This window comes from Saccopteryx bilineata, chromosome 11 (genome assembly GCF_036850765.1).
Source record: "Saccopteryx bilineata isolate mSacBil1 chromosome 11, mSacBil1_pri_phased_curated, whole genome shotgun sequence".
Taxonomy (NCBI): Eukaryota; Metazoa; Chordata; class Mammalia; order Chiroptera; family Emballonuridae; genus Saccopteryx; species Saccopteryx bilineata.
The window spans coordinates 589,016-609,212 of NC_089500.1; the positions used below are offsets into that span (position 1 = coordinate 589,016).

The window sequence follows — 20,197 nt, forward strand, 5'->3', positions numbered from 1 at the left end:
ACAATGCTGCACTAACAGCTGACATAGGGACCTCAGGGGCATGCCCCCCCCCCCCAGGACCTGGGGAGCTCCCGGGCCACATGGGACCCAATGCAGGTTGATGTGGGAGTCTCTGTGGCTGCAGATGAACCAGGAGACAGACACACGGACATGCATGACTGTTCTGCAGCATCCCTGCCCCCACCTGCTCACTGTGACAGAGCCAGGCGCTGACAGTCAGCCTGGGGGGAGGGGCTCATGGCTGGACACCGCCTACACATGGACTCACCAATGGACACCGTGTCCATCTTTCTCCTGGAAATACAGTGCTGGTCCCAGACCCTAGGCAGGACTGCGGGAGGGGGGAGTGGCCGAGGGTGCTGCCCCGGGTCTCACCTCTTTGTCCATCCTCTCTAAGTCCTCCTTGCACAGCGTGTACAGCGGCATGGCCTCCGACATGCTGGGCTGGCGCTTTCTTCTCGAAGGCCCAGGCTGCTCTCCGTTGGGGCCATCAGGCGTCTCTTCAGTGAACGTGTGCTGCTGCAGGGGCTGCACAGCTCTGCAATGAACACAGGGGCCCGTAAGCAGGCAGTCGGCATCCACCTTCCCGGCCTGAGCCAGGCTCCCGACTCTTGGAACAGGCAAACACACACACAGAACACTGTAGTGATAATATGTGTCTTGTCTGCGCACTCACTGCGGTCTGCGGGCCGAGCCCGTGGGAGCCAGCAACCCCCATCGTTCCCACAGCACCCACATGGCAAGACTTGTTTTAGAACAAAGGGCAGATATGAAAATTTTCCCAGAAGTGAGGAAGAACGGTTATTTGTCCTCAGAATAGGGGTAAGCGAGTCATAAGACTTAAAACACAGAACGATCCTGTGCTACCCAGGCTGTAAAGATGTAGAGTATGCGACAGTGAGCCTGCCCACCGAGAGCCGGAGATGGGACTGGGAAACGGCGCTGGGCTGGGCCAGACAACCCAACGGTAACATGACAAACTGGCCAGCCAAGACCTGCTCAGGCTTCCCACCCGGTACAGCTACAGATCCGGCTAGACCTGTTTCTGAGGCTTCCCTCCACACACTTTCCTCCTGTCCCTATGAAGCGCTTCACACTTGCCCCGGCACTGGGTGCAGGCTTGTGAGGCCACAGTCACCCTCCCTGTGCTGTGTCTGGAGTCAGCCGCTCTGCAGTGTTGGGGGCTGGACACCTCACTTTCAACCACTAGGACGTGACAATACTGTAGTAAAACCTCATTATTTTGAGAAAAATGGGAGAATTAAGTCTGAACCACAAAATTAAAAAGGAGCAATTGTATTAAATTAGTCATGTATTACCTAGTGACCGTATGGCTTTTTTTAAACTTGGGAACATAAAAGACGCCCTAAAAACTGCCAGTCTCAGCTCTGTCAGGTCAGACAAGGCTGATCCTTAAACAACACAGTACAACCTGCGTGTGCAGGTCCTGTTGCACGTGACTTCCTCCACAAACACCTGCTTTTTCTTTTTTTTAAAAATATATTTTTTATTTATTCATTTTAGAGAAGGGAGAGAGAGACAGAAAGGGGGGAGGAGCAGGAAGCATCAACTCCCATATGTGCCTTGACCAGACAAGTGCAGGATTTTGAACCTGCGACCTCAGTTAGCATTCCAGGTCAACGCTTTATCCACTGCACCACCACAGGTAAGGTACCTGCTGTTTCTGGTCTGCGCTGGGAGTGCAAGGTGCAGGGTTGATCGGATGCACTGATCTAGGCCATTCCACAGAGGATGCAGGCGGCCCTGGGTCTCGTATCTGTGGGGTCCTGACCCCCCTGGATGCCCAGGGACACCCACGCTCTGGGGAGCTGAGTTACACGCAGATTCTCGACTGCATTTAAGGGTCAGCTGCCCATTTCAGCCCTGTCACCCTCTTGAGTGCCCTGTGCTTGTTCTGTGGTGTGCACATAGGACACACTTTAGCTCACACGCAAGTCAGCTCTAAACACCCAGCGCTTCCGTTACGAGCACGGGAAAGCAGCAACATGATAGTTTTTTTTTAATTTTTTAAATTATTTATTATTATTATTTTTTGTATTTTTCCGAAGCCAGAAACGAGGAGGCAGTCAGACAGACTCCCGCATGTGCTGACTGGGATCCGCCCGGCATGCCCACCAGGGGGCAATGCTCTGCCCATCTGGGGGGTTGCTCTGTTGCAACCAGAGCCATTCTAGCACCTGAGGCAGAGGCCACAGAGCCATCCTCAGCATCTGGGCCAACTTTGCTCCAATGGAGCCTTGGCTGCGGGAGGGGAAGAGAGAGAGAGGAAGGAGAGCGGGAAGGGTAGAGAAGCAGATGGGTGCTTCTCCTGTGTACCCTGGCCAGGAATCAAACCCGGGACTCCTGCACGCCAGGCCGATGCTCTACCACTGAGCCAACCAGCCAGGGTCAACAACGTGATAGTTTTACTAAAAGTAAATACGTGTTCTTCCTTCAGGAAAATGCTTCCAGAGTTTCAACAAAGACACGAAGGTGAGAAAAGCGTAGCCTTCCCTGGAGCAATCAGGGGTCCTGCCTGAAGGACACATGGGCTGGGCTGCAGTTGAGGGGTGAGCCCTGGGAAGGCTCAATACATTCCACATTGTAAGACCTTGTATGTCGGTCATGCAGCAAGGGTCCTGACCCCTCTCAGGGCTCCTGCAAGGTTCTCTCTCATCCTGTGACACAGTGAGGTGAAGTGAGGGCGGCAGACTATGACAGACGGATGTACAAGTGGTGGAATCACTTTCCTCACTAAGCCAGAGAGCCATAAAATGCAAACAAGCTGTTCTTCTCACACTTCTTTTTGACTTGGGAAACAGTAACTTTTAACTAAAAAATATTATACTAACACGAATTGTTTAAATGACTATTTTAAAGGTACGTTGGTCCTGACCAGTTAGCTCAGTGGTAAAGCATTGGCCTGGCATGTGAATGTCCTGGGTTCGATTCCCAGTCAGGGCACACAGGAGAAGCGCCCATCTGCTTCTCCACCCCCCTCCCTCTCCTGCAGCTCCATTGGTTTGAGTGAGTTGGCTCCAGGTGCTGAGGATGGCTTGTGGCCTCCGCCTTAGGTGCTAAAAGTAGCTCAGTTGCTGAGCAACGAAGCAATGTCCCAACACCCCAGATAGGCAGAACATCGCCTCACAGGGGGCTTTCTGGCTGGATCCTGGTTGGGGCACACGCAGGAGGCTGACTCTCTTTGCTTCCCCTCCTCTCACTTAATAATAAATAAATAAATAGATAAAATAAAGATATCTCACTTCTAATTTCTCATCCTGTGAGTTCTGATGGACAAAGCCAGAGGACAAAAAGCTCCCTACCCAGACACCTAGAAGGCAACCCCCTCCAATACCACACTGTCACCCGTCCCCCTAAACCAGGAATGTGAAAGACATATGCAGCCCCATGTTCATTGCAGCATTGTTCACAGTGGCCAGGACATGGAAACAACCAAAAAGCCCGTCAATAGATGACTGGATAAAGAAGATGTGGCACATATACACTATGGAATACTACTCAGCCATAAGAAATGATGACATCAGACCATTTACAGCAAAATGGTGAGATCTTGATAACATGATACGAAGTAAAATAAGTAAATCAGAAAAAACCAGGAACTGCATTATTCCATACGTAGGTGGGACATAAAAGTGAAACTAAGAGACATTGATAAGAGTGTGGTGATTATGGGGGGAAGGGGGAAAGGGAGAGGGAAAGGGGGAGGGGGAGGGGCACAAAGAAAACTAGATAGAAGGTGACAGAGGACAATCTGACTTTGGGTGATGGGTATGCAACATAATTGAACGACAAGATAACCTGGTCTTGTTATCTTTGAATATATGTATCCTGATTTATTGATGTCGCCCCATTAAAAAATAAAATTATTTAAAAATTAAAAAAAAAAAAAAAAAAAGACAGTCGTTTCTGAAATCACAAGTTGGACATGTGCTTCTGAGGAGGCTGCTTCTCCCCACCCTCGGGCACCCTGAGAGCTGACAGCCTGGCTGGGACCTGGGGCACCCCCAATGCACAGCAGAGCCGTGTGGGGCCTGACGTGTCTCCCAGCCACCATGACAAGGTGGTGCCTGCACTTCCATTGCTGGACCAGAGCCAGGGAGAGCTAGCACACAGACTTGCACACTGAGAGGTTCTGATGGATACTATGGACACACCAGAAACCAGGAAGATCTCAAACTGAGGGCAACAGTCAGGAGATGTCAACTCTGAGAAATCAAAACTGACAAAGGTTTTAAAGCATCCATGATAAAAACGCTTCAACCAGAAAAAACAACAGCCTTGGTAAGAAAACAAGACATCAACCAACCAACCAACACAGTACCCTGGACAGGCTCAACATCATAATGGAGGGACAGAAGAAACAAAGCTAGTGACCCCGAAGACGGAACAGAACCCAACAGACTGAAAAGGAGAAACAAGCATGGCTCTGGGGACATGTGAGACGGGGGAAAAGGACTCACCCTGTCACAGGAGGCTGGGACAAGTAGCAAGGCTGCCTTCAGTTGGGTTGAGTGCATCCCAGACCCGAAGGGACTGGTTGCACAGCATGTGACACAGGCACACTTCTGACTCGAGACAAGGAGCGACCCTGCAGCAGCGAGAGCCAACGTTCCTCCACCCATGGGAACCACACTCGCAGGGCAGGTGAACAGAGAACGCTTGGCCCATGGACCCCCGGAGAACACGGCGCCTTCATGATGGAGCGCCACTCATGTTTCCCCGCGACCAAGAAAGAGCAGAATGGCATAGGCCACAGGGCGACGGGACAAACCCGCCCCACTACGCTTCTGATGTCCCGACCTAGTGTCTGATGTGGTGGTGCCACAGAACTTCTACAGGACACAATGTGGAAGGTGCCCATGTGAGATATGTGTCAGGAAGGGCTCACAGTGACAATGCACAAACACTGACCACCATCCGGTGAGGAAGCACCATGTCCTCCCTCATCTCAGCAGCACCATCAACCATAGGATGCTTTTCTAACCACATAAACATCTTCTGGAAGAACAGGCAGAACACCCACATAAACCCACTAAGGGAAAAAAAGGGTACGGGTGCGGAGGATGGCTCCATGGCCTCGCCTAAAGCGCTAAAGATAGCTTGATTGCTGAGCAACAGAGCAGCGGCCCCAGACAGGCAGAGCATTGCTAGGTAGGGGGCTTGCCAGAAGATCCTGTTTGGGATGCATGCAAGAGTCTGCTTCTTTGCCTCTCCCTTAATTAAAAAAAAAAAAAAGAATAAGAGGGGGTGAATTAAAGCAACACAGGGCAGCAGGTTGAGCGACCCCAGTGGTGAGTCACCACAAGACAAGGACACCAGCGTGGTGACGTGATGGACGTGACTGACACTGATGCCGCGCCTACTGGCAGAACGAGAGTCCCAGCAAATCTGCCCAGTACCCAACACCATTTATAAAGGGACGCATGGCCTTTCAGCCACGTCACGACGAGAGGTCACAAACCACCAACCAGAAGCCCAGTGCAAACTGGCTAAGCCAGGGGTCTGCCCACCTGCATGTGGATCCCTGCAGTGGGGTCAGTGCACTTCTCCTGGCCTTCAGGAGCTGCTCCTGTAGGGCTCTGGAGTGTCACTGTGGCTGAGGAAGGCCAAAGGGAGGCCTGCTGGCACGGGGACCAGAGCCGCCCCCTCCCTCCCCACAGCTCTCCATCCTGTGGGAGGGGCACAGCTCAGGGAGAGGCAGTGAGGATGCAGCCCAGTCCCCCAGGCCTGTCTCCTGCTGAGACAGGGCCAAGGACAGCACAGCACGTGTGCGGTCAGCAAGTGAACAGCCCACGGAGGGCAGCCCCAAGCCAGCATGAGTGACCAGTGCGCCAGCTGACAGGCTGTACCAGACTGTCCGGTCCAGTCTGGAACTGACACAGGACAGAAAAACGTGCAGACAGGCCTGGCGTGAGTGTGGGAGGCGTTTTCCTGTGGGCAGCCAGAGCCCTCAGCCAGGCGCCAAGTCCAACTTAGATTGGACACAGCCCCAACTCCACACACTCACCTCCCCCCACCGAGGTGCCTGGCCAGCAGGGGGCCCCGGTGACGGCTGTACCTGAAGGAGGAATGCTCCGTGGGGACCTGCAGGGAGCCGGGGGGCCCGGGGCCGGCCACGCCCTTGCGGATGAGCTTGCCTGTGCTGGCATCATAAATCCGGACGTCGGGGCTGGGCTGAGCCCTCGGATGCAGGGGTTTGGGGTGGAACAAGGCAGGCGGAAGCACCCCCTGCCTGTCAGGGAAGGCTGCAGGGCTGTCCTCCCTGGGGGCGAGAACAGATGTGAGAAGGCGCTGGCACTGATGGGGGGGGGGGTGCGGTCCAGAGGCGGCTCTGCACTGGTCCGTGAATGGAGGTCTCCATCCACCTGCTGCTCAGGCCTGTGCTGGTGGTGAGGACACCACACAGGGCTGGGCAGAGTTGTGCCCGCAGGGACCTCGGCACACTGTGGCTTTCCTCACATCTTTCCCAGAGTTTTCCTTCTAAGCAGAGTGTTCAAACCCCGACAGGGACAGGAAGCCTCCTTCCAGCCTTCCTCATAAACAGGCACTCCTGTGCAGTTCCTGCCACGGCCGGGCTGTCCCAATGTGAGCTCTGCAGCTGTGTGCTCACATGACATCCCGCACTGTGGAAGCAGCAGGGTCAGAGCCACTGCAGATCACGTGCCGCAGCCACGAGGAGAGCAGCCCCGTTTCTTCCCAGCTGAGAAGGCCACCTCTCCAGAGAGCCCGTGCGTGCGGGCCTGGGAGTGGCCCAGGGGACAGAGGAGGGAGGGCTCTGAGGGAGGCCACAACATCTGGACAGCGAGCCTGCCCTGGGGACACGTGCAGGGCCATAGCAGCAAGGCTGGCGGGCAGTCCCCGGTGGCTTACCTCTGTGTTCTGCCATCGTCCTCGCTCAGCGGGAAAAGCTGCTCCTCCACCTTGTCCCAGCGCTCTAGGCAGCTCCACAGCCAGTCAGGGTTCACCACGTGCAGTTGCCCGCACGCCTGCGCCTGCCGCACCTTCTCCGTGCCTGAAGGACAACGACCTGCTGTCCAGGACCCCAGGCCACACGGCAGACACCACACTAGTCAGCCGGGGTCTCCCTAACACACAGTTACCAGGAAGACGCTTCTGAAAACTCCACATGAAACAGGAGCCCCGCTACTTTCAAAGAGAGTGACCATGGATGCCAACAGATGCACTCTGCCCAGCAGCCCCTGGCTGCCCATGCCCCAGAGGCTTGACGCACCACTTACCCGCCCGCCCAGCAATGAGGTGGGTGGCCCTGTCGGGGGCGTTGGGGTCCAGCACCAGCTGGGTGAGGATCCTGGCCCCGAGGGCCGTTGCGTGGTAGTGCTCCCGCGTCTTCTCCACTGGGAAGTTGGTGGGATGCAGCCCGCTGAATATGATGGCCACATCTGCCAGCACTCGGCTCTTCAGCTCAGGGACGATCTTCCGTATGTCGGGGGCCTCCTGAGTCTCTCCGCGCAGGTAGCGGTCGTACCTGGAGTAGTAGTCAGAGTGCACACGGGCGAGGATCTCCTCCAGGTGGACCAGGTGGTCGTCATCATCATCGTCATCCTCCTCTTCCTCCTCCTCCTCCTCCACACTCTGATCCAGGGACTCGCCCACTGTGATGCCTGACTGCTCGCTGTTCTGGGACTCCGTCTCGGCCTCCTTCCTGTCCACGGAGCCGCCCGCCAGCCCACACAGACCATCTCGCTCGCCCTCGTCCTGCAGGTCCGGGTGGACACCGGGCACAGGCTCCCTGCAGTGATTCGCCCCCGTGGGCCGCTCCCCGCCTGGGCCAGGCAGGCCACTGTGCTGCGTGACTCTCCCAGCATCCTGTGCAGCCTGAGGCTCCTTCTGGCCCCTCTTCTCCCTGCTTTCACCGTCAGAGGCGGCGGAGGATGGACCATCTGACTCACTGCTGCTCTCGCTGTCACTGGACAGGTCAAAGTCCAGGTCACTACCCACCGTGCCCTGTGCGGGCCGCTTTTCTGCCAAGGTCCGACCCTGCTGCTGAGCATACGCTGGGGGCCCCCTGCCATCAGCTGGGGGGACATGGGCGGCTGGCCGGGTGCCCTTCTCCTCCGCTTGGCTAGGCGAGGCCCAGTCCCCGTTGAGCTCCCTTGCAGGCTTCCCAAGGCCATTACTCTGCTCAACCCCGGGAACCTGCCTTCCCTCCTCGGGGTCTTTAATGGATGAAGCTTGCTCTGTGATGTCGGCACTTTTGGAAGGATGACTCACTGTGCAGAACACAAAAGGGAAGATTACCATAACTTCCAGGATGTGTCCAGCACAGCCTGCCCTGGTCAGGCCACTGAGCCGCGCCCTGCAGGGACACTGGTCCTACTCTGTCCCACCCAAACCTCTTCGCCCCAACCATCTTATTTAACTACTCAATTAGAAAAATGTTCATGTCAATGCTATTAAAAACCCTAAGCTGAAACCAAATATCATGCTTTTCATTCTAACATAAACCCAACAGCCTATGACACTGAAACATAAACAAACACAAAGTAATTCTTAAATTCAGAGCAGTCACAACACAGACGGGAAGCAGAGGCCACACTGAGGCTGGAAGGAAGTCACCCACCTTTCCTTCTTGCCAGAGACTCACGGGACCCAGGGGGGGCATTGATGTCCCCCGTGCCCTGGAAATAGACGTACTTCTTCACGGTGATCAGGTTGGGGGCAAACTTCCAGACGTCTTCTCGGTCGTCGATGATGCAAACCATTGAGTCTCCACAAGGAAAGAGATTTCTAGAAGTGAAAACGTATCAAAAATACTATCACTTACAAAACAAATCACCAATTCAAAGTTGTGATAGTTTTCTGGCTGACAGCAGACAGCACATGATTGAGGCAGACACAACTTCATGGAGGACTTTAGTTGTCATGTTTGCGTTGCCTCCAGAGAAAGTGACACCAAACAGCTGCCGTGTTCTCCACCATCTCGGAGAGTTCTCCACCATGCAGGAGTTAACACACTCTCCTCAGAGGGCCAGGGGGACAAGACAAAGCTCCAGTCCCAGCAAAGCCTCATGGACAATCTTGCATCAGTGGCCACATCCCAGTACTACTTCCTTTGCAAACACAGGTTATCTGCCCCCAGGCCAGCATGCTGAGGCCGGCTCCCATGGAGAGGATGGCAGTGCGGCCTGACTCAAGCTCAGCTGGGTGAAATAACCATTCTGTGCAATGTACCCACCTGGTGTCTTTTCAAGTCCTAAAAGGGGTCCTGTGTTTCCCACAGCTACTAGTACGTAGAGGAACAGAAATGTCAACAGGGTGCACAGGCTGCCCACCGGCATAGGCACATTCTGCCACCTCACAGGGTCTCACCAACCTTCCCTCCCTGCCACACCTGTGAGAGCCAGAGCTGGCTCGCACCAAAATTCAGAGCGACAACGGCTTCTTGCCTGTCTAGGATCAGGAGATAAACCAGGGGACGTGCCTGCCTGTTTGGGGCCTCCAGCTGCTAATAAGTAATAAAGGCTGCACTCTCCAGAAAATGTTCATGTGTCCAAAATGAACATTCTTTTCCACAAGCCCGTTTTCCAGAAGAGAAACATAAGGAGCTGAAACGTCAGGCAGTCTCGAATATGGGGGCCAGCCTGTCCACTGTGGAGTAGGCCCTGCTCCTCCAACACTCCCCTTATGCATAGCTTCCCTATAAGTCACTGCCACGGTCTCTCACCCTGCTTTTCCTCACCAATCCACTCACTCTGACTCACAAACACAAGATCTGTTTCTGAAACAAGTACTTTCGGACTCTTAATTCATATTGACTTGAGAGATCTCGGTCTGTGTGGACGCCCCAGATCTGAACATGAACTCTCAGATGAGGGCGGCCAACACCAACCAAGAAGCCACTGAGGACACAGTCATGACTGTCTCGCTGACCAGCCTTCTTAGGAGTCTATGTCCATGAAAATAAGTTCTGCATGATACTGGGCAAAAACGGGGAAACTGTTTAACCAGAGGAGATGTCTCCAAGGTATAAAGAGCCCCGTGGTTGGGGCAGGAGGCCGTCACAGAGGACAGGACAGGACAGGACAGGAAGGGGTGAGGTGACGGAAGGGGTGGGACGATGGCAGCGTGACCCAAAAAACTCCTAACACTGGCAGCATCAACAGCAGGCTACTTCCCAAGACCACATGGACGTGAGATGTCAACACCAGACACCCTAAACTTCATGACTGGTGGACAGCTCGCCCAGCACTCAGGAACTCTGGGTGCTGTCTGCCTGCCATCACCTGCACATCCTGCACCCAGCCCTGCTCCTGCTCTTGCCACTGCCTGGACACTCAAGGACAGGCAGGAGGAGCAGCCTAGTCATAAGATTGACCACTGATGCGGCAAACGCAGGCTTTCCCACGGGACCAGTAGAGTGAGCCTCGTGAGGACGGTAGGTACGTACCTGAGGTTCCCTGTTTTAGAAAACGGGTCAATACACTCATCCCGCGATAATATTCGGTGAGAAAAAAGCTTCTTCTCAGGGTCCAAAAAGCCTTTGAAAAGAAAACAGGACAAAGGTCACGCGTGTCTGAGACACATGGAGGCCCTGCTGAGCTGAGGGGTCCCAGCAGGATGGGTGCGCCGCCAGGAGACGCAGGCTGCCTGGCCGGGGCTCCTCTGCCCACAGCACCACTCACCTGCGATCGTGTGCGCATAGAGCCGGCTCCCAAAGGTGAAGACGTGCAGCTCGTACAGCCTGGCCACCTTCTCCAGGAAGGCCCTGCAGTGCGGGCGCAGGCGCGTGTGCAGCATGGGCTCGCCCCGGCCCAGCTGGAAGTGCAGGATGCCCTGCGGAGAACGTCAGTTAGCAGAGCCCAACAGCACGGGCGCCCACATCGTGACAGGTCCAGGTGCATGCCGACCAATGCAGCACACGCTCCACCGGAGAGAGCTCAGACCCTCAGCACTGCCCACGGCAACTGCTGCCCGACAACCATGTGAGTGCCTGTGAAGCCACAGCACCCTCCTGCGAGGACTATGCAGGAGACCCCGCGGGCTGCCAGTGCGCTCACTTTGTTTGACATCTGCGGGCAGTGCTGCTCAGTGGTGTGGATCAGAGTCTGGTCCAGGTCGACCATGAGCACCAGCTTCCTGTTCCGATGCAGGCGCTGTTGGTCTTCCCTCCCCAGCTGCTCGGCTTGCTGCGGTCAGAACAAAAAAGACAAGTGACCATGTGAGCACACCTGGGTCCAGAATAAAATTCAGTTTTATTGAAAAAAACAAGTGAAGCTGAGCGTTCCTCCCGCCCACCAGTGGACACACTGTGTTCCATGTGGGCCCAGGGCTGCCCCCACTGCCTGGAGCCTGCTGTGTGACCTCCGCCATATGCCCACCTCTACGTGTCACCGGGTGTGTAAACCAGTGACCAAGGAGGTAAAGGAAAGTGGTTCCTGTGAGAAGTCGGATGGATGCCCAGGGGCTGCAGAGCCAATGGGGAAGCGGGACGGGATGGGGGATGGGGACCACTGGGACGCCAGGCAGGGCAGCAGGTGTGTGGATGCATCTCAGGGGCCTGGGGCTGGGCTTCACCTAGGAAAAGACCCAGGTGGACCCTAGAGATGGCACGGCCCAAGTGTTGCCCTGGCGGCCAGTGCAGATGCTGCTCCTAGAAGGCCTGGTTGACCTCCCTCAGCTGGGGGAGGGGACTAATGTGGCACGTGACAAAGACCGCAGGGCCTGCATCCCACTGTTCCTCCTGCAGGTGACACCCAATCCCCGCTGTGGACTCATGCCAGCCTCCTCAGGTCACACAGAACTCAAGTCTGCTCCCGGCAGGTTCGGTCAACAGTGACTCTGATGGCGGAACAGGGCCCACCCTTCTCCATTACCCCCCAACCCCCTAGATGTGTCTCACGCACACGTACTTACACCTGTTGAAAGCCCAGGAACTCAGAAACATCAGAATCCTATCTCTGATGTTTGGTATTTCTCACAAAATACAGGTATCTATCACTTAAAAACACACACCTAACAGAACTGTAACAATGTTTCATCCACTCACAAGGACTTGCAGCTCTGAAAGCACTTTACACTGGAGCTTCTATAAACCCCAGCCCAGATCTGCGCCTGCTCTGTCCTGGTGACGCTCACCCACCCCATCAGACTCTGACCACGAGTGGGACATGTCAGGGCCCTGGGACTCTGGGGACGTGTGAAAGAACAGGGGAGGTAGAACCATGCTTTCTGTCTGCGCAGACGCCTCCCCCTGGGCAGCAGGGCTTGCTTACACTCACTTGCACTGCCCCCACCCCCCAGCCCTGCAGCTCTGCACGGTCCTCGTGCCCACATCTGCTCTGCCAGCACCACCGATGTCCCCCACCCCACACGGCTCAGCTGCTCATGGGCTCCAGCCCCAGCCCTCAGCCCCCAACCAGAACCGCTGTCACAGCACAGCTCACCGAGCCCCTGTTCATGTGACTCATCCCTCCCGGCCAGGACACAGCACCAGGGATCAGAGCTGCAGCCCTAGGGAGCAGGGAGCCAGTCCTCCCAGGAGGACTTTCATGGGAAAGAGACAAGTGCAACCCAAGTTGGCCTCCCAGGGGTTGCCTCAGAAACAAGGTGACTCTGGCTGCCCTCTACCTGCACCAGGGCCACATGGCACTCACCTCGGAGCTCACCATCAGCTCCGGGACACTGTGCACCATCGACACAGTGGCCGTGGACAGCGGCACCTGCTGCCTCCCATTCTTGCTCTGCAGCCTGTGGAAGAGAGGCTGTGAGGCTCTCCAGCTGCCAGCAGAAGCACCTCATCTGTTCCGGTCAGCGTGCCGCCGGCACGTAGAGCACAGGACACTGGTGACCCTGTGCTGACACACCTCTGCGTGGGAACAGCTGGCACAGCGCCCTCACACACGTGGATTCAGTACGGCCCGGGGGCCCTCCAGGATGGGGCGCTGACAGGAGGGAGGCGCAGTCCACTCAGCTGAGTCAAATGCATCAACCCACCTGCGCTTCCCTCCACATCGGTGACCAGGTGAGACGACCCTCGTGTGTGCGAGGTGCTGGGAAGGGCGCCTGCAGCTGCCATCGTGTTCCCCACCCCCCACCTGTGCCCTCGACCTTTCACCCCTACCCATGGTGCTGGTGCTGTGGCCACACCTGCTCAGTACTTACTGGGTCAGGTCTTGGCCGCATTCAGCGCACAAACCTTTCATGACGACTGGGTGGCTGCATCCTTCCACACGCACCAGAACCACCCTGGAAACCGGAATGAAGTGCAGAAGTCAGGAGGGAGGCCCTGAGACTCAGGTTTCTCACCGTCCCCCAAAGGCCAATTCACCTGCTGGTCTCTCTCACAGAAAACACAACAAATCACATATGACAATGTGAACTCTGTCACAACTCCTCTTACATTTCTGATAAATAATTCACAAAAACAAACTTGGTAACTATAACAAGAAACACTAACACAACAAGTAGTGCAGGGCTGCCTCCTGGTTCTCAGCAGAAAGGCGGCACTGCATATACGTTTCCGGTGGAACCATCACATTAGTTCCAGTGTCTGTGAATGCAGATTACTACTGACTTTATATTCACAACCGACCGGGACTGCGGGGTCCTGGGTGGGGCCTAGGGCCAGGGCCTCAGTGTCCCCGGTGCATCTGCAGCCTTTGACCTGTCAGTTCATCCCTTTTCCTGGGGAGCACTCTTCCTCTGTGGAAAATCTGCCATAAATTCCCATCTTATTCAACAAGAGGGGCAGGACAGATAGCCCTACACTGGACCTCACAGCTCCTCACAGTGACCTCCCCTAGGAGCATGGCCAATGCCTCCTGCCCCAGGCTCTCGCCTGCCCCTGGCTTGCCATCCACTCCTGAGGGCACCCTGCACTGCTTCAGCTCTCACCACTGGGTCTCGTGCTCTGGTTTCCAGGGCTGGCATCTGGGTCCAGACTTGGAACTCTGGCCCAGCTCTCCTTCTCCCCCCTCTGGCTCTGCAGCACCCCCCACACCCCCAAACCCTTAGTCCTGACGTGGGCACCCCTTCTTCCAGTTACTCAAGCTCAGCCACCCCCACAGGAGCCCTTGCACCCACTTCTCTAGTCTCACCACCTTGCCCAGCCCTACCGGTAAGCCTGTGGACAACCTGCCTGTCCATGGGGTCCACCCACTTCCTAGACTCCCTTTAAGTGCTCCCCAATTCAGGTTCCATCCCCACTGGGGACCCTTCCTTGTCCAACTTAAAGCAAGGGGATCTGCAGCCTTTCCCAAAAGTCAAAGGTGCATGTCCATCGCTGGCCAATAGGTCTTTTGAAGGAAGCTTGTGGGCCCCCTGAACCTGGTCATATCTCTCAGTTCACTCCTTGGAACGCTGGTGGAGGTTGAGAAACAGAGTCAATGGGTTCATTCACGTGTCTGCCAGGTTTAGAAGTGCCCGTGCTGCTTACACTTCACTACAGGTCCTGCGACCTACTACCCCCTGGAACACACAGGCCACACACCAATGATGGAAGGGCACCCAAGTTCACATTTACTCACTTCACTTATTTTTAAACTGAAATGCTCACAAATATCAGGGGATATTTTATTGCTTCATATTCATTTTGAAATATCCCCTAATTTTTGTGAGTTGGAGGATATATCTTCAGGAATTCTCAAAAATGCATGAGGATTTATTTCATCAATTGCCCCTAAAAATATTAACCTGAAGACACAGTTGGTGTGTTTCATACATTCCTTGATGGGAGTGGGGCTCCAGCCAAGCCAGCGACCATGGGATCAAGTGTATGATCTCATGCTCAAGCTGGCGAGCCAATCCCATGAAACACTTCATTTAAAACACTTGACGTCTATTTTCCTTGATGTGTGACCTTCTTTACACTTGAATACAGCACTTTATTCAAAACTCCACATACACAAGTATTAAGTGAGATGAGATTTCCAACCTGAACTCACCCAAGCAGTCCCAAGCTGGGACGACAGGCACTGCCCCCATGCTCGCTCAGTCTGCACCATGTTTCCCTCCAGGGCCTGGGTTCTTAAAGACCAGGATCCCAGCACAGGGCATGTGGTTACTAAGCAGGAAGGACGGGGGGCGGGGGGAACTGGTGTGCAAATCATCAAATGCAAAACACATACCGTTCGTTCCCTGTCCTCAGAGCCTCCCGAATCAGAAAACAGCATGTTGCAACCCAGCAAAGTGCCCCCAGATGTGGAGCCCTTTCAGAAACCTCCTGCTTCACAAACAAAGCAGCACACGTGCTGACAGCACCACCACTGGGCTAAGGGGGGAGGGCTAAATGTTCAGAGACACAGACGTCCTGGCTGAAGATGAGGCGGAGGTTGCTGCAGGTGGCCGGGCCACCCCTGCCCGAGGTCTGCATGCCCGCAGCTGTCCAGCAGTCTCAGGAGCTCCTGCTGCTCTGGGAAAACAGCAGGGGGAGCCTGAGGCTCAGAGTCAGACTAGGCAGCAGGGGCACGCACACAGATGGCACTGCCCAAGTCCTTCCATGACGGCATGGGACTGTCACAAAAGACTCAGACGTGTGGCTCCCCTACTCACGAATACACATACAAGGCCCAGGGATATATTGTGCATTTCCTCCAAGAACAAGTACCAAACTCTCCTGAATTTGGTCCTTGTCAGCTTCCACATCTGCTCTGACAGGGAGGTCAGAGGTACAAGCGTACCAGCAAGGGCAAAGTGTTGGGGCTGGTGTCCCAGACTCTGCCGGCAGAGCGGGCACTCATATGAGGCTGGGCTGGGTGAGCCCAGTCTCCCTAAGCACTGAGTGTCCAATTAGCGGGCATCCTGGGAAATCAAGGGTAGTCGGCACCCAGATCCTGGTTTCTAAATGCCATTCTCCACCAGAAGGAAGCAGGGCTTCTTGGAAGATGGCTGATTCCAGGGCTGGGCCGGGACAGCTGGGGCTCAAGTACTACTTGTGTTAGGAAGCTGGGCCCTGCTTTGACTGACAGGGCCTTGTCAACCCCTTGAAGGGACTCCCAGTGTCCAAATTTGGGATAATTTGGGCACCAAGACAAGTTACACTAATATAACCTACTGAATAAAACAAGAACCCATGAGTCCTCATTCATAAATCAATGGTTTGTACAGTAGAAAGCCAGTATTCCTCAGTTCCTAGAACTGTTCATTGCTAAGAATGACCGCTGATGCGAACAGCAGTGACAAAGGCAACAAGGACTACTCAGCTGGGTGAGCCTGGCTCTGCACTGGTGCTGTCCATGTACTCACTCACTCCTGCATCCCAGGAAAAACAGTACAGCTACCAGATTCTCAAAGAGCCCCGTGATGAACTGATGCAGTGATACCCAAGATCTCAAATACCAAAAACACAAAGGAACAACTCACTGCTGAGAACTTGTCATTAGATTATTTGCTTGTCTGATTGGTGAGGATAATGCACTGGACCACTGATTCTCAACCAGCGAATGTCATCAAAGCACACAGCACATGGAGTTTCTCAGTAACTAGCGGTGACCAGTCACTGACCTGCCTGGGCCCCGGCAGCCTTCTTTATACAGAGAAACAGAACTGTACTGAGACCGGCTCTTCACCTCGGGGGCATTCTACACAGTAACACACCAGCATTATGCTTCACCTCCCATCAAGACTGGCAGGTTTACAGGCTCATTAGGGCCCAAGCGAAGGTCAGGTGAGATCTGACTTCAAAGTAAATGATGACAACACACAACAGTATGTCACACAGACAACAATGAGGGCCTCCCTCTAAAGGAAGTCAGGCAGCCAGCTCCAGGAGACGGTGCTGTCCTGAGGCAGCATCCACCTCACCCACCTGCATTGAGCAGGTAGGTGTGGGTGCCTGAGCTGAAGGCAGAGGACCCCGGCCCCATCTCCAAAGGATGAGTGGGGAGAGTGGATGTAGGATGAGGCTCTCGGGGACAGGATAAAGGATGGGCTCATTCCATTCTATCCTGGTCCTCAGCTCCCGACAAGGGTGAGCTCAGCAGTTGAGGGTCAGTGCAAGACACAGGGTTAGGGGAGGAGACCAGAGTGAGCAACACCACTAGAGGAAGGCAGGACTGAACAGAAGCTGAGTGCTGGGATACACTGGCCCCGCAGAGAGAAGCTGTACATCAACCACTCTAGCAGGAGGTGGGGATACTCACGGACTCCACCTTTCTGTTCCTGACAATGAAAACCACAACGTGCACACTCTGAACCAATCTCAAGAGCACACGATGTATATACACTGACAGGTCCTCACGTCTCAAGAGAAAAAAAACAGTATGTTTATATATGAGGTTAAAAGGAAGCACCAGCAACTGAGCCAATCCTAAGAGGGCGTACTACACTACCACTTGCTCCCAGCTTCCATACTCCAGGACCACACCGGGTTTTACAACCGCGTCTCACCACGTTTACGAGAACCCGAGGGTTACACCCCCAGCAGTTCAAAGCGCGATGACAAGCGCGGAGCACGCTGATACGTCCTGTATTCGCTGTCGCCTCGAGTTTTCCTAACTTACAAGTGCGGTGTCTTAGGGACAGGCACCTCTGACAGAAGAACAACAATCGATTTCTAAGAAAACTCACAAGTAGTGACTGCAGTACGGCCTTAGAAAGGGGCTCGGATGCGCAGCGGGGTGGGGGAGCCCCTAGACCCCCTCCTGCCCAGAGCCCGGCCCAGGACCCCCGCCCGCTCGCCCTCCCCGGGACCCACTCACCCGGGAGCCACCACCTGGCCCGGCTGTGCGCACAGCTCCCGCACCACGCCGGCGCGCTCCGACCTCAGCCTGCGCTCGGGGCGCACGCAACCCCCGGAGCCGGCGCGGGCAGGGGCGGGCCCGGCGGCGGCCTCGCACACGGCCAGCACCGAGCCGATGCGCACGGTCGCACCCGCCGCCACCTTCCACTCGAGCAGCCGTAGCGGCCCGGGGCCCGGGCAGCGCACCTCCGCCACGGCCGCCGGTGGGGTGCCCTCGGCGGAAACGCGGTCGGCGAGCGGCGCCTCCATCGCGACTGGAGGGGTCGCTGCGAAGATGCGGGCAGGCGGGCGCTCAGGGCCCAGGGCCCATCGCGGACGGGCGGGCTGGAGACCCCGGCCCAGGCGGCGACAGTGCCAGCGCTGCGATTCTCACTTCAGCACCGGCTTCCACCCGCCGCCGGGGTCCGCGCTACTTCCGGGACGGCGTGTGACGTCACGTTACGCCACGTGCGTGCTCCGAGGGGGCCCGCGTGTAAACACAAGCCCACGCGAGGCCGGGGAGGCGCGGCACCAGCCACTGGTATCCGAGACGTCCCAGGACCAAATCCGTGGGGCGGGGCCCGGTGGGGACAGTATTGCCGCGCCCGATTTACTCTGTGAGCACCAGTCCGGCACGCAGCGCGCGCCGCGGCCCCGCAGCTCCTTCTACGCGCTGAGGCCCGGGCGGGGCGGGGAATGGAGAGAGAGTGTTTTTAAACCATGAGCCCCGGCATGCACCGCGCGCCGCCTTACCGCGAATAATCCTTATCAGGCGCTGCGAGTCCCGGCGTGCAACGCGGGCTGGCAGCCTACTGACCTCTCTCTCTCTCTCTCTCTCTCTCTCTCTCTAAGGCGGGCGGCCTGAGAACTACGAATCCCGGCATGCAACACGTACAGCCGGTTTACCGACCCCTCTCGCGCTTAGGCGGGCGGCCTGAGAACTACGAGTCCCGGCATGCAATGCGGGCTGTTGAGCCGCGGACTCGCCAAGCTAGTGAGTGCCCCGGGGTCAGAGGGCGGTGGGCGTTTAAACGTTTCCCTGGGTCGCGTGTTTGGGGTGTTGTCGGAGCCGCCGGCCCACGTGCCCGCGTGGTGAGGTCTGGGTGTGGTCGCGGGTTCCTACTGCTGAGCGATATTGCAAATCGTAGTGGTGACATTGAAAGGCGTGGGTCGCAGTGGCGACTAGATCCCCGCCGCGCGGACCTGGTCTGGGACACTGGGACGTGTGAGCTGCGGAGCTGGCGCGCCCCCTGGCTAGGGGACCAGAAACTGTTCGCAGTTTGAACCCCAGGGGAGCTTAGAGCTTCCGCGGTCGCGCCACGTTTGCGGGTTGATCCCCAAACAGGGCGCACGTGAGAATCAGCCAATGAATGAGTCTATAAGTGAAACAACGGATGTTTCCCTCACTTTAAAATCAAATAAAAAATTTGAAAAAGTGAACCTCATAGAACTTACTCTCTGTCCACCACGAAGTTAAATTATAAACCTGGGAAATTCACAGATGGCTGGACATTAAACAATGCTATTTAACCAGTGTATCAAAGAAGTCGCAGTAAGGGCATGTGAGTGAAAGGAAGAACAAATAGACTAACACTTGTGCGCTGCAGCTAATGCAGCGCTTAGAACATACTGCTAAAATATTTGTGTAAAGAGGAAGAAATAAGTCAATAATCTAGCCTTTGACCACAAGAAATCAGAAGAGGAGCAAATGAAACCCAAAGTGAACAGGCAAGAAAGAATTATTAGTGCAGAAATAAATTACAAATATTGATCAATTTATGACCTATGCAACTTAAAACCATTCAACTTTACGACCACAATCGCTAGCCACCACTGCTCGTGTCTGGCAGCACAAGCGTTGCCCAGCTGGGCATACAACAGTGCGGACCAGCTTCTGGCAGCACTACCATCTCCGCGTGCACCATTTCAACTGTTATCCCAGACTCGGTACAGCAATTTGTTTTGTGTCTTGGATATTTTTCATCAAACCCCTCCCAAGATGTCTACCAAGAGGAAATTGTCTTTGCAAATATTAAACCAGTTTTACTGGTAATGCAGTGTTTTACTTAAACCTGACGAATGTAAAAATAAGAAAGAAAATGGTGTAGAGATGATAACAAATGGCATAAAATGAACAAATAAAATTATGATATATAACAATGAAAGAAAATTATGATAAAATATGACTTAAAGATTTTTATAACATCATTTCACAGTACTGTACATATAGCCTACTCAACTTACAACCAAATCGTGTTACGACTGGTCTGTCAGAACCAATCATGGCCATAAGTCAAGCACTAGCTGTAAATAGAAAAACAGTAGAGGAAATCTGTGAAACCAGAAGTTGATTCTCTGAATTGACAAAATTAGATGGATTGACTTAAGAAAGAGAGAAAAGGAATTACTAAAATCAGAAATGAAGGAGAAAATAGTACTGCTGACCTCACAGGAATGAACAGCTGTATGTCATGAAGTTTAATAAGTTAGGTGAAGCCC

General features: G+C 54.9%; 1 protein-coding gene across 4 annotated transcripts in view; it reads right to left on the reverse strand.

Annotated features, from left to right (window-relative positions):
• Positions 1–18,370, reverse strand: part of CTDP1 (CTD phosphatase subunit 1) — a 29,623-nt gene extending 11,253 nt beyond the window's left edge. For 2 of the 4 annotated variants that reach the window (XM_066246645.1, XM_066246646.1), the window contains exons 1-11: positions 17,679–18,370; positions 13,144–13,227; positions 12,636–12,729; positions 11,040–11,168; positions 10,665–10,815; positions 10,430–10,520; positions 8,603–8,769; positions 7,260–8,252; positions 6,892–7,033; positions 6,080–6,283; positions 376–538 (exon numbers count right to left, since the gene is read on the reverse strand). In XM_066246645.1, coding sequence (XP_066102742.1) covers positions 376–538; positions 6,080–6,283; positions 6,892–7,033; positions 7,260–8,252; positions 8,603–8,769; positions 10,430–10,520; positions 10,665–10,815; positions 11,040–11,168; positions 12,636–12,729; positions 13,144–13,227; positions 17,679–17,968 — 2,508 coding nt within the window. In that variant the 5' untranslated portion in view covers positions 17,969–18,370. The remainder of the gene's footprint in view (positions 1–375; positions 539–6,079; positions 6,284–6,891; positions 7,034–7,259; positions 8,253–8,602; positions 8,770–10,429; positions 10,521–10,664; positions 10,816–11,039; positions 11,169–12,635; positions 12,730–13,143; positions 13,228–17,678) is intronic. The other 2 variants (XM_066246644.1, XM_066246647.1) reach the window with 2 other exon arrangements.
• Positions 18,371–20,197: the final 1,827 nt, after the last annotated feature.